Source organism: Diabrotica virgifera, chromosome 4 (assembly GCF_917563875.1).
Source record: "Diabrotica virgifera virgifera chromosome 4, PGI_DIABVI_V3a".
Taxonomy (NCBI): domain Eukaryota; kingdom Metazoa; phylum Arthropoda; class Insecta; order Coleoptera; family Chrysomelidae; genus Diabrotica; species Diabrotica virgifera.
Window position 1 is genome coordinate 162,618,630 of NC_065446.1, and position 12,675 is coordinate 162,631,304.

General features: G+C 34.2%; 1 protein-coding gene across 1 annotated transcript in view; it reads right to left on the minus strand.

The window, feature by feature from the left end:
• The window catches only part of LOC114336768 (dynein axonemal heavy chain 10), an 863,661-nt gene that overhangs the window by 94,058 nt on the left and 756,928 nt on the right, over nt 1–12,675 (minus strand). The window contains exon 57 of the mRNA XM_050648469.1: nt 2,245–2,525. Coding sequence (XP_050504426.1) covers nt 2,245–2,525 — 281 coding nt within the window. The remainder of the gene's footprint in view (nt 1–2,244; nt 2,526–12,675) is intronic.

The window sequence follows — 12,675 nt, forward strand, 5'->3', positions numbered from 1 at the left end:
GAATAAACACCTGTGATTTAAGGATTATCAGCAATCTTTACTGGAATCAAACATCATCTATCCGGACAGAGGCAGGAGAATCCGACGATATCAAAATCAAACGTGGGCGGTCGTCCGTCAGGGATGTAACTATCACCACTGCTGTTTAACATCTACTCTGAGGAAATCTTCCAAGAAGCAGTGAATGATGTTGAAGCCGGAATTTGAATTAACGGAGAATGTATCGATAACATAAGACAGCCAGACGACACGGTGGTATTCGCTGACAGTTCCGAAACCCTCCAGGAGTTAATAAATAGAATCGCAGAAATCAGTCAGAGATACGGACTTTCACTAGACACTAAGAAAACAAAATGTATGATGATCTCTAGAATGAAAAGCAATTTGGAGGAATCAGTGTGAATGGCCAACAAATAGAAAGAGTAAAAACATACACCTTGGTACGAACGTCAATGAAAATTTGGATCATTGCATAGAAATCAAATGTAGGATAGAGAAAGTAAGATCTGCATTTCAAAAACAGCCAAAATCGAATACCTCGGTCACATCATGAGTAACAGTAAAAGATATGGACTGCTGCGGCTTATCCTGCAGGGAAAAGTAGAAGGAAAGCAAGTACCAGGAAAGTGAAGGATTTTCTGGCTGAAAAATACGTACGTGGTTCAACACAACCACTACAAATCTTTTTAGAGCAGCAGTGTGCAATGTACAGCTTGCCATGATGGTCACCAACATCCGAAACGGATAGGCACTACAAGAAGAAGAAGAATGATGTGTCATACATGGTATATTCCCTATTTAGAAATAAGGGGTTGGTAAAGTGGAAGGAAGGGGGTTGACCAATGACAGACCTATGTACAGTCGGAAAAATGAAAGAATACCCATGAACGAATATATAAAACACGCTGTATTTTCCTGTCACCGTGTCACAAAGAAAATTGCCCAGCGCAAGTACATGTAATAATAATTATTACATGTAATAATAATAATTATTACATGTACTGGCACTGGACAATTTTCTTTGTGACACGGTGACAGGAAAATGCAGCGTGTTTTATATGTTCGTTCATGTGTATTCTTTCATTTTTCCTACTGTTCCTACCATAAAAATGTGTCCCCCTTAGAACAAAGATCGGCTTGTTTCCTCATTTCCTTAAAATCTAACAAATAGTGCCAAATATCGAGGTGGACTGTTTTCATTAACCCACCCTCTACTCGTATACATAAGTATTATTTTCTAAATACATAATAATGTGGAACAACCAAAGGGAACAACCAAAGTAGTGCTGTCGTCAGGGTACAACGACCTCCTTTATTTAGATGGACTTACCCAAGTTTTTTTTATGTATTTTGACCCGTGGAATACGAATTTTTTGGGTAACAGTTGATCCGGATGTCGATAAGATTGTTATAAACAAATAACTTTCAGAATTACATGACAGCGATATTTCGCAAAACAAAATATTTTTTTGTATTTTTTGGGCCATTCTAAGCAAAAAAATAAAAGTTTTTTTAGTAGGATGCATAATTTTCGAGATAGGCGCGGTTAAACTTTCAAAACATCGAAAAATTGCAATTTTTTAACTAGAATAACTTTTGATTAAAAAATAAAATAGCAATTATGCTTGCAGTATTTGAAAGTTCAAGTCAAATTACACTGATTTTGATTATTAGCATTGCTAAATATTAATTTTTTTATTGTTGAACAAAGCTATAAACATATAGTGCTCGAGTGATGTTTTCAATGCACCTCTCATCATTGGGCACGCGCCAAAATGCTCAAACACTATTTGTTTATAGCTTTGTTTAACAATAAAAACATGAATTTTTAATCATGCAAATAATCAAAACATGCATAATAATCAGAATCTGATCAGAACTTTTCAGCAAAAGCCTGGCTGTTGTCAGGCTTTGGCTGTAACCACACCAACCAAAGCCAGACCATGGCCTTTGTTCGACTTGGCCAACTCGACAACAATCAATGTTAAAGAAAACTCACAAACTTTTTTACTCAAAATGACCCAAAGATTCTAAAAAAAAATTCCCGAGTGAAGAAATTATTTTTGTGAATTTGTTAAATTGTTTAAACAATTTTTCGACCACGGTACCATCTGGCACCCTGTGGATTTGTTATAAGGAGCTCTTTTGTGTAAAAAAATCGAATCGGAATAATTTACCGGCGATGATACAGCCTGGACTATAATATACATACACATATAATTTTGGTAATGTTAGTATACAAACCATTGGGTGGTTCCGTGACCACCTTTAACGACCTCTGTAAAACTCCGATGGGAAACGTATCCACTGGGTCGGTGGTTAGCCATAATCTAAAGTCAGGATGGGGTTTGCTAATTTTTTCGAGCTGTTTTTCTAGCCTTTTTATAAAAGAAAGCAGTAAATGACAATTTTGAAACATGAGCCATTGACCTCTAGATATTGCAATGTCGAGAAGTGAAAGCGCTGTTTCTTCTTGACCTTGACCCAGCGAAAGATACCTGAACTTTCCACCTCCAAAGCCACATCTAAAACATATAACGTCCTTTAAAAAATCTGTATAAAATGTTAGGTACATCAAAAAATATATATTTATTTGGCTGATCATGAATTCCTTAGCAACCTTAATTTTAAGTCCCGGTAGCTCTAGAATTCCTTTTAGTGGATTAACGTATAGTTCGTCCGCTATAACTTTTCCCATGCGCCACGATTCATTTTCAAACAAATTAAGTCAAAACATAAGGTGAAACGAACGTCGATGTGTACCTATATACATTTTGTATACTGTATACTACACACATCGGCGTACGTTTCACTTTATGTTTGGACTTAATTTGTTTGAAAATGAATCGTGTCGTATGGGAAAAGTTCTAGCGGACGAACAATATTAACCCTTACCCTGCGTATTTTTAAAATAAATTACGTGTGGTCAATAAAAGTAAAAGTTCTTTGTTTACCAAATTTTGTTGTGCTTAATATATACTTTTTCTACAATCACTTGAAAAAGAAGACTTTTTTGCTTGTCAATGGCAACGAAAAGTTGACGTTTACTGAGTAACGTCACTTTATTGCTCTAGCGCAGCGTTTCCCAACGGGTGGGTCGCGACCCACTAGTGGGTCGCGGGCGGATTTCAGGTGGGTCGCGGCGTAGGTCTTACAGTAGCTGAATAACGTACATATATATCATCATGGGTGAGGGATGGGTCGCGAATATGAAAAAACATCAGAAGGTGGGTCGCCAGACATAAAAGGTTGGGAACCACTGCTCTAGCGCGTTAAAATTTGATAAACGCGCGTAGTCAGTAGCAACCATACAACCATACAATACAAACAAATTGAACAATCAAACTCATAAAGCTAATGATTTAAAAATAGTTTCATTTTATTAAGTAAATGTAGAAAAACTGTTGTAAGTATTACAAACACAAAGTGACATTATTGCTTTCGAGTAATTATGTAACTATTACTCTCAAGCAATAATGTATCACTTTTCGCTCTTAATACATAAATAGCTAATACCTAAGTAAAGTTTTAAGTGTCAAACGTTTCTTATGAAACGCTTTTTAAACACACTAGTTATGAATAATGAATATGTCTTTTCTGCCAGTCTTAATCCGGGGTAAAATGTAAAGGAAAAGTTAGAAACCATTTTTTGAAATTTTAAATTTCGTATAATAAATAATTGCACAACGTTCTTTACCTGCTCTTCGCTTGACTACCTACCTGGCGGTGACCTGTGACCCTGCTGCGGGAGGGATTAGGGATTAACAGGTAGGCGGGAATGAACTCGACTGATTTTTTGACGGCGGGAAGGAATTCGAGTACACCGATTCATTTGGGTCACATAGTTGAATGACGCTTTTTGAATGATTCTATCTAGTTTACCGAAGTTTATTATTTTATCGGATGGTTGATCTGAACCCCCCCAAAAAAAAATTTGAAGTTCAAAAATTTTGAAAAAATTTGAGAAGGTGTATGTGATTACTAGAAGTATTTTGACAAATTTTGAGCGAACTTCATGTTTTCGTTTTCGAAAAAACTCAAAAATACTCTTTTTTTACAAGTATAAAGCGGGAAAACCAAACATACAATTTTGTTAATTTTCTTACAGCATAAAGATATAATCCTAAGAAATACTTATGAATTTTTTGAAAATTTTTGATCTTACAGTTTTGCCATAATAGGAAAAAATAATATGTTTTGGCTTATAATAAAGCTACCGGCAAGAAATCGGACAAAATTTTAATAACAACATATATAAAACTGTAAGAGTGGAAAATATTTGCAATAAAATGTTGAATATTTTTTTCTAAACATATGAAAAATCTCGTTAAACAAGAATTATATCTTGAATTGCCGCTGTGAATTTGTGCAGCCATGAAGTGACTCCATCTACAACATCGGTAATATTTATGCTCGATAGATAGCAGTACCTTCTGCTAGAATCGCGTCAAACAGAACTTTATCCTAGCAGCGTTGCCATATCAATTACTTTGTACAACAAAACGTGTTATTGTATTATAGTTAGTAGGTAATATAATACAGATATACAGTAGGAAAAATGAAAGAATACCCATGAACGAACATATAAAACACGCTGTATTTTCCTGTCACCGTGTCACACAAAAAATTGGCCAGCGCAAGTACATGTAATAATTATTGTTACATGTACTTGTACTGGACAATTTTCTTTGTGCCACGGTGACAGGAAAATACAGCGTGTTTTATATGTTCGTTCATGGGTATTCTTTCATTTTTCCGACTGTATATACTACTATAACGTCTATTTATAACGCATCAACGTGACCTTCTGAAATTAATTTAACTACTTTTCTTGAAATATTGTCAGTCCCCTTGGCCGTATTAGATTTTGATATATTTAGGGCCGGTACTTTTTGTCTCGATTAAACCCGAGTTGGCTTTTTAATGTTTTTAAGTAACATAAAGTTGTCTTTTTTATTTGTATTTTTTCATGTATCTCTGAAGCTTTGTATTTGACTATATTTTGAATTGGAGCATAAATAGTCTACTTTTGTCAAATAGTTTTTCTAATAACTACCATCCATGGTGTTTCTCTTTTGTCGCACTTATGTTTATTAAAGATTTTAATTGAAATCATTATTTTATCTTTAAAATTTTCATTGTTCATTACTTTTTGCATTTGTGGTGAGCTAAATTTAAAGGAAACCAATTGGACGATATTTAAATAGATATGGAGTAAGAGTACCTAAATAAATAACCACTTTTGAAATTAATTCAGGATAGGTTAAAAAATATTTTCACCGTCATATTAAAAATAAAAAAAGGATCAATATAAAAGAAATAATAACAATCAATTTTAAAAATCTTACATCTATATTGATTTCTTCTATGTACAAAAACAACAGAAATAAATAAATATTAGCGAAGACAAAAGAAAAAATGTGTTGACACTTAATAATATGTTAAATAAACGTATTGATTAGTCTGATGCAAGTAGAACTAGAACTGTTATATGGAGCTAATCTGGATCGGTATAAATTAGATGAGAAAGAAAAAAATCTAATAAACAGTTTCTTTGAGAGAAGAAAGAGAAAGAGTATAGAATATTAGAAAATGAAAACGGCGCGGCAGAATAATCATCGATAAAGGAGTAAAAAAGGAAACGCGATAACGATATCTGGAACAATTGTTTTATCTGATAAGACACGAAGAAAATCCAGAAATTGCTATCAACACTGTTTCTTTTAGCTGTAACCTTTCTGATGTTTTTGTGTCCAGCATGCCTACTACGATACGGTCTCGGATCAATTCCTCCTTCAGTTGCCCATAATTACAATGTTCTGCTAAGGTATGTAGGCTAGTAATAAATAAGTCAATGGTTTCACCTGGTTTTTGTACTGTAGAATTGAATTTGAAACGTTCATATATAATATTACGTCTAGGGATAAAATATTTGTCAAAAACATTTAGAACTTCCTCGTAAGTATCTGGAATTTTTTGAAATTGTATCAAAATATCTTCGGATTCTTCTCCCATAAGGTACACTAGGATATCTATTTTTTGTTTTTCTGTCTTTTGGAGCTGCCCTGATACCGACATGTAGCGTTCCAGCCTCTTCCTCCATGCAGGCCAAATTGCTGGGGCCAAAAAATTGAATTTATCCGGAGGGTTAACATTCAATGGTGCTGGACTTACCATACCTTGAGTATTTGCATCAGGAGTAGTATTAGTAGACATTTTCAGTGTTATTTTATGTCGGGTATGATTTCAACCACAATTGACCACAATGCAGAATATTTTCTTGCCCCTTAACGTTGCTTTGCTACTCTTGGCATGTGCTAGTGGTTAATGGGTAATATAGTTTTATACTTAAAATATACGTGCTGCACTCAACACCGCTGCCACCATGTTTAGTTGGGTTCTTTAATAATGACTATTAAGTACTCTTGATTAAGATATCTTTATTTAGTTTGATCATCTTACATCGCTTGTCCCGGTACCGGTTCCCCGGATCAGACCTAACCTAACTTAATCCTAATCCTTGTTCACCTATATGACATCTATATAGGCAACCAAAGATACACTAACAGAACAAAAACAAAAAATATAGTAAAGCAATGTGGATTGTTTGTGTGCTTGGAAAAAGGTTATCGGTATTCAGCCCGAGAATATACACCTCTAGAGACAGCCAAATCCATAAAAACATGTAGCTTGTTAAGTGAATGTCCCTAAAGAAAACAATAACTTCTTCTTTAGCCTGTTTGCATCCACTCCTGGACAAAGGCCTCCCATGAGTTTTCCACTCTTCTCTGTTTTGTGCTCTTTGGTACCAGTTTCTCCCCACTTTTGCTTTGAAGTCATCTAACCATCGTTTTTGTGGTCTTCCTCTGCTACTACTATGCTCGCGTGGTCTCCAATGTACAATGTTCTCGTCCACCTTTCGTTGTTTTGCCGTGCCACGTGTCCTATCCAGTTCCATTTCATTTGCGCAATTCTTCCAGTTACATATTCCACCTTCGTCCTGTTTCATACGTCCCATTTCAAATATGTTCTCTCAGAGATACTCCTAACATAGCTCGTTCGATGGCCCTCTGTGTTCTTAATCTATTGGCTGATAACCCTGTAAGTGTCACGGTATCCACTCCATCAGTCATAACTGGTAGAATACAACTGTTGAATACCCTTTTTTCTAGGTTTATTGGTATCTTTTTGTTTTTCAACACATCACTGAGTCTTGCAACTGCTGCCCAAGTAATTCGGATTCTTCTAGTTATCTCTGCCGTTTGATTCTGTTTGCCTAGCTTGATCGTGTGACTCTTCGACACTTTCGATCTGACTTCCATCTAAGTCGATTCTGATATTTTGATTTGTCATCACTTTTGTTTTATTTAAATTTATTTTTAAACCGCTTTTCTTCTCAGATTCCTGTTTAAGCATCTTTAGTATGTAGATTAGTTCTTCTGTATTGTTGCTTATGAGCACTATGTCATCGGCAAATCTTAGATGACTTAAAAATTTAAGTGACAATTTAACTTTTTCTTCTAAGACATAAGGCATCTTCTAATTCAATAGTAAATAATTCTATATTCTATATCTGGAATCAATCCTTGCGTTATTCATTCCGTCTAATACGGCCCAGAGTTCTATGGAATCGAATGCCCTATTGTAATCAACAAATGCTGAATGAAGAGGGTTATTGTATTCGTTACACTTTTCGAGAAATGTCCTTATTGTCTGTAGGAGTAGGTGTTCTACGGTACTATAACCTTTGCGATATCCCGCTTGTTCAACAGGCTGGTAACTATCGAATTTATCTGATAGTCTGTTGGTCATTATTGTGGTAAGCAGTTTGTACGGATGTGGTAACAGACTTATTGGTCTGTAATTTTCGAGTTTGTGTTTGCCTCCTTTATTTTGTAGTAGAAGTAGCTGCGCATTTTGCCAAGTGGTTGGAATAGCAATATCAAAGAGGCACTTCTTCATTAGGATTTTAACTGCTTCCAAGGTAGTTTGACCTCCATCTCTAATCATCTCTTTTGTTATTCCGTCGTCTCTATATTTTCCATTTTTCATTTGATTTAAGGCATTTATAACTTCCTCGTTAGTAATAAACCATACCATAATAATAACTTTAGTAATAAACTATACCATTTATACTACAGCCAACGATCAAATGTGTAATTTGGAGAAGTGTCAGAACAAATGGAGAAAAGGAGAGGGGCCAGGCAAGGTTACATACTGTCGCCGTTATTGTTTAGTTCTTATTCTGAAGAAATCACACAAGAAGCTTTGGTAAACGAGACAGTCGGCATAAAAGTAAATGGAAATTTAATTAATAACATTAGGTATACCGACGATACAGTCATAATATCAGACAACTTGGAAGACTTAGAAAGAATAATGAACAAAATATTAAGATATATGTAATGGAGAATACGGACTCTCCCTTAACCTCAAAAAACCAAAATTTATGAAAAATAGCAAGAACAACAATATAAATGAAATATTAACGGTAGGCGGCCAGCAGTCTGAGAGAGTAAAAAAATATACTTACTTGGGAACGATAATCACAGAAAATAACGATTAGACTGCAGAAATAAGAGAGAGAATTGAAAAAGCACGTGCCAACTTCGTGAAAATGAAAAAGATTTTATGCAGCAAAGATCTGATATTGGCCCTCAAAATAAGGCTAATTAAAAGTTATGTACACAGTGTGCTTTACTATGGAACTGAATCATGGACATTAAATCGAAATGCAATAAATCGACGGTTCTCTTAGCAAGACAGAGACGAACTAGTTTTGGTGTTAGTGAAATAGTTTTCAGTATCTTTTCTGTTAAGTCATTTTTAATATCTTTATTATAACCTTTTTTGTCTTATTCTGAGGTATCTCATGAAACTGATTACGCAAAAAGATCTCATGGGAATATTTTTCTCAAGAAACGCGAGGTTTTCGCCTTGCTTAAACATATTTTGCGGAATTTAAAATCAAAATCCTGTTATTACATCTACAGATGCATATAAAATATGATACATCCATGGCCGTCGTCCACATGTTTACAAAAAACATATTGTTTCCATAATCTATAAGCGCTAAAACAAATTTAGCAATTTCCCTATTCTACTTTGCAAAATTCATATAGTATCACAACACTTGATTATACATTTGAGGCATTCGCACTGTCCGTCAACGTGTTAAAAGGTTTATGTGTATAAACAAAATTTGTGCAATGTAATACACTTTTAGATGATTTGTCGACAGTGAATGGAAGAGGTCGTAAAATTTTATTACCATCTTTCAGTGTCAGTGTGAGATAAGATGAATTCCTTACTAACTGGAATATTTAGTTACGGAGAAACATAATATGTAATTAGTCTATGTTGTGAGGCCGCTCCCGTCTAAAAAAATTCTGATTTGGTTTCTTTGCGGATTCCTATTCAAAAATGTCCCCTTTAAATAAATCAGAAGAGTGCCAGCGAAATTTTTGGGCAAAAATTGTTAAAAAAAATGTTTCTAAACAAATTCACAAGATTACCATTTTTTGTCCAGGAAAATATTTTTTCTTGTTTTTTTGGTCATTCTAAGCAAGAAAAATATCTTGTCATTTTTTTCAAAAGTTGATAATTTTCGAGTTAGAGGTGAACTAAAATATGAAAAATGCGAAGATAGACATTTTCGAGGCGTAAAAACTCATATTTAAATTATTGTATTTAAGGTTGGCAAGTCCTTAAAGTGAAGTTTAAACATTCATTTTTGAAATTCTGAGTAGTAATCGGGTCTAACTTCAATTTAGACCGTTGTTTTTTAATTGTTAATTATGCGCGTCGATCCGATTTTAATGCCAATGCAGCAGGGTCTATTTCAACAATCTCCTATTTTGCACTGTAACTCTTTAGGTTTTTTGGCTTCTTCTAAACAAAAAAGATATCTTCTCATTTTCTGAGAAGTTAACAGTTTTCGAGTTACAAGGGATTTAAAATCTGAAGATTGCGAGAATACACGTCGCTTGCTGAGAACATTAGTGACGTAACTTCAAAAACGTAGTTTGTAGCGCCTTAACTGTATCATGTATGGATATTGCACGTAGAATATAATATGTTTTAATGTAATACCGCCACATGTTGCGAGTGCTAGGGGTATTTTACAGAAACGTTTGCACAATATTCCGAAGTATGGGAGAGTTGTAGAAGGAAGTAATAGGACAAACAATTTATGTTTTTATTTAACTATAAACAAATTAAGGAGAAGAGCATGCAAAATATTTTTATTAATACCCTTAATATTGGAGATCGATTTATTCGAACAAGTTGGGCTAAGTCAAAAGAGTATAACATCGTTCAGAAAGATAATAGAGGAAATCATCAAAACGCACAACTATAAACGAGAAACTTAAGGAAACCGTAAGAAAACACATAAATAGCTTTGAGCGCGTAGAGTCTCACTATTTAAGAGCTCAAACTCGTAGAGAATTCCTTGATGGATCATTAACCTTAGCTTAGATGTATAGATACTACAAAGAGTAACGAGAAGAAAAGCAGTTGCCATCTGTCAAAAGATGTACATATGAAACATTTTTTAACACAGAATGTAATATTTCTTTTTTTAAACCGACGAAAGATCATTGCGCAACTTATGAGGTGTATAAACAATGCAATCAAGAAGAAAAATAAAAAGGCCAAGAACAATACACACGTCACATTCGTAGTAAAGAAAGAAGCCGAGAAGAAAAAGCAAAAAATATTACAAATCCTACATAAAAAATAATAAGCTCATAGTAGCTTGCTTCGATTTGCAAGCAGTATTACCTACACATTGCGGAGATATTTCTACATTTTTTCATAAGTCCTGTCTCAATTGCTTTAATTTTACGATTTTCGAAGTAGCATCGCAAACAGTTCCTGCTGTTTTTGGCACGAGGCCATTGCTATGCGAGGAGCAAATTAAATTGCAACATGCCTCTCTAGCTATCTATCTACTTTACCTGCAGGAAAAGATATTATTTTTTATTCCGACAACTGCGTTGGCAAGAATAAGAATAAGGCGGTTTTGGTGGTACTTATGTACTTATATGCAGTTACGCATGCTGAAATAAATAACATTACTCACAAATTTTTTACTGTTTGTCATACCCAAAATGAGGGTGATTCGATGCATGCAGTAATCGAGAAAGCAAAAACACAGTTTAACTCAATTCATGTCAGTGGCCACCTCTAATAAGTGCTGCAAAAAGAAAAACGGTAGGCCCTATAAAGGGAATGAAATGGACGCTGAAGACTTTTTGACTCCAAGTACCTTTCAAAAATTTTTGGGCAAAAATTCACCAAAAATTCGGATAACGAGAAAGTAATATGGAATAATATAGAAATTCTTAAAGTAGAAAAGTGTTTTCCTACAAAATTTTTTTACAAAGTTAACTTTGACTATACAACCTATAAAACTATTGACCTTTCTACTCGTCATTTTTCTGATAATAATAATATTTTAGAGCAATATAACTCAAAACCAGCCTACGAAAAGCCTCCTACTGTAGGAGAGAAAACAAAAGAGCATTTACTGGAATTATGCAAAAAAAAATCTTATTGCAAATGTACATCAATCATTTTATTTCAATTTGTTGAGTTAATTTCACTTTGTTGTGATTTATAATATACAATAATTATAATTATTAGATAAATTTATCTAGTAAACTACCATTTATAACTTTGTCTGGTTTTTCATTGTTAATCTGTATAATCGTAGCAGTTATGGTTGATGAGTTATTTAAAAATATAATGCAATACCGCCATATCTTACAAATATTTATAATGGTTAAATATTGCTTGTTTTTCAAAAAAGATATCCATTCGTGTGCTATTGAATTACTAATATTCTAATATTCAATTACTTGTCTTAAAATATCTATTTTGTAGAAGAAGAAAACCGCAGTTGTATCGGTATTGAATGGGATGTGCGATATATTAAGATAAATGAGCTTTTAAGCTTCGAAAATGCGTATTTTCGCATTTTTCAGATTTTAAATCGCCCCTAACTCGAAAACTATCAACTTTTGAGAAAAATGACAAGATACCTTTCTTTCCAATTTCTGGCCAAAAATTTCGCCCTCAGATTTCCTTCCGCAAAGAAACCGAAACATAATTTTCTTTCAGACGGGAGCGGCCTCACAACATGGACTAAATGTTTCTTGCTATTAACATTGTTATTAGGCGTTGATAAAATTACTGTTTAAACAATTTGGCATCATAGCCAATTGAGCCGATGGGTGTAACGATAAAAAAGTGTTCAGGTTTCTACATATTACTGAGTCATCATGTAGAAATCTACAATTAAGTTGAAAATGTTACCACAATGGCATGCTACAGTAGAGCCATCTCTAGGATCAGAAACAAATTAATTGAGGGTTCAGTAATCTATTTAATTTTATTTTTAACTCTTACCGTTCTTTTATTTTCACTTTCTACTTTTTCCTGTTCATGTTCTCTATCTTTTCTTTCTATTCTCTGTTTCTCTTTCTTTTATTTTCTGTTTTTCTCCCTCATCTCTTTTATTCTTGTTTCTTTTTCTTATATTATATTTGTTCGTATCGTTGTGGGGCAGTCAGTGGGGAAGGACCTTTTACATCCGACCTACACAGACTGTCCCATTTTAAGGCCGGCCGTTGTATGAAAGAGAGGTCCCCAAATGCCGGCGCAACAGAG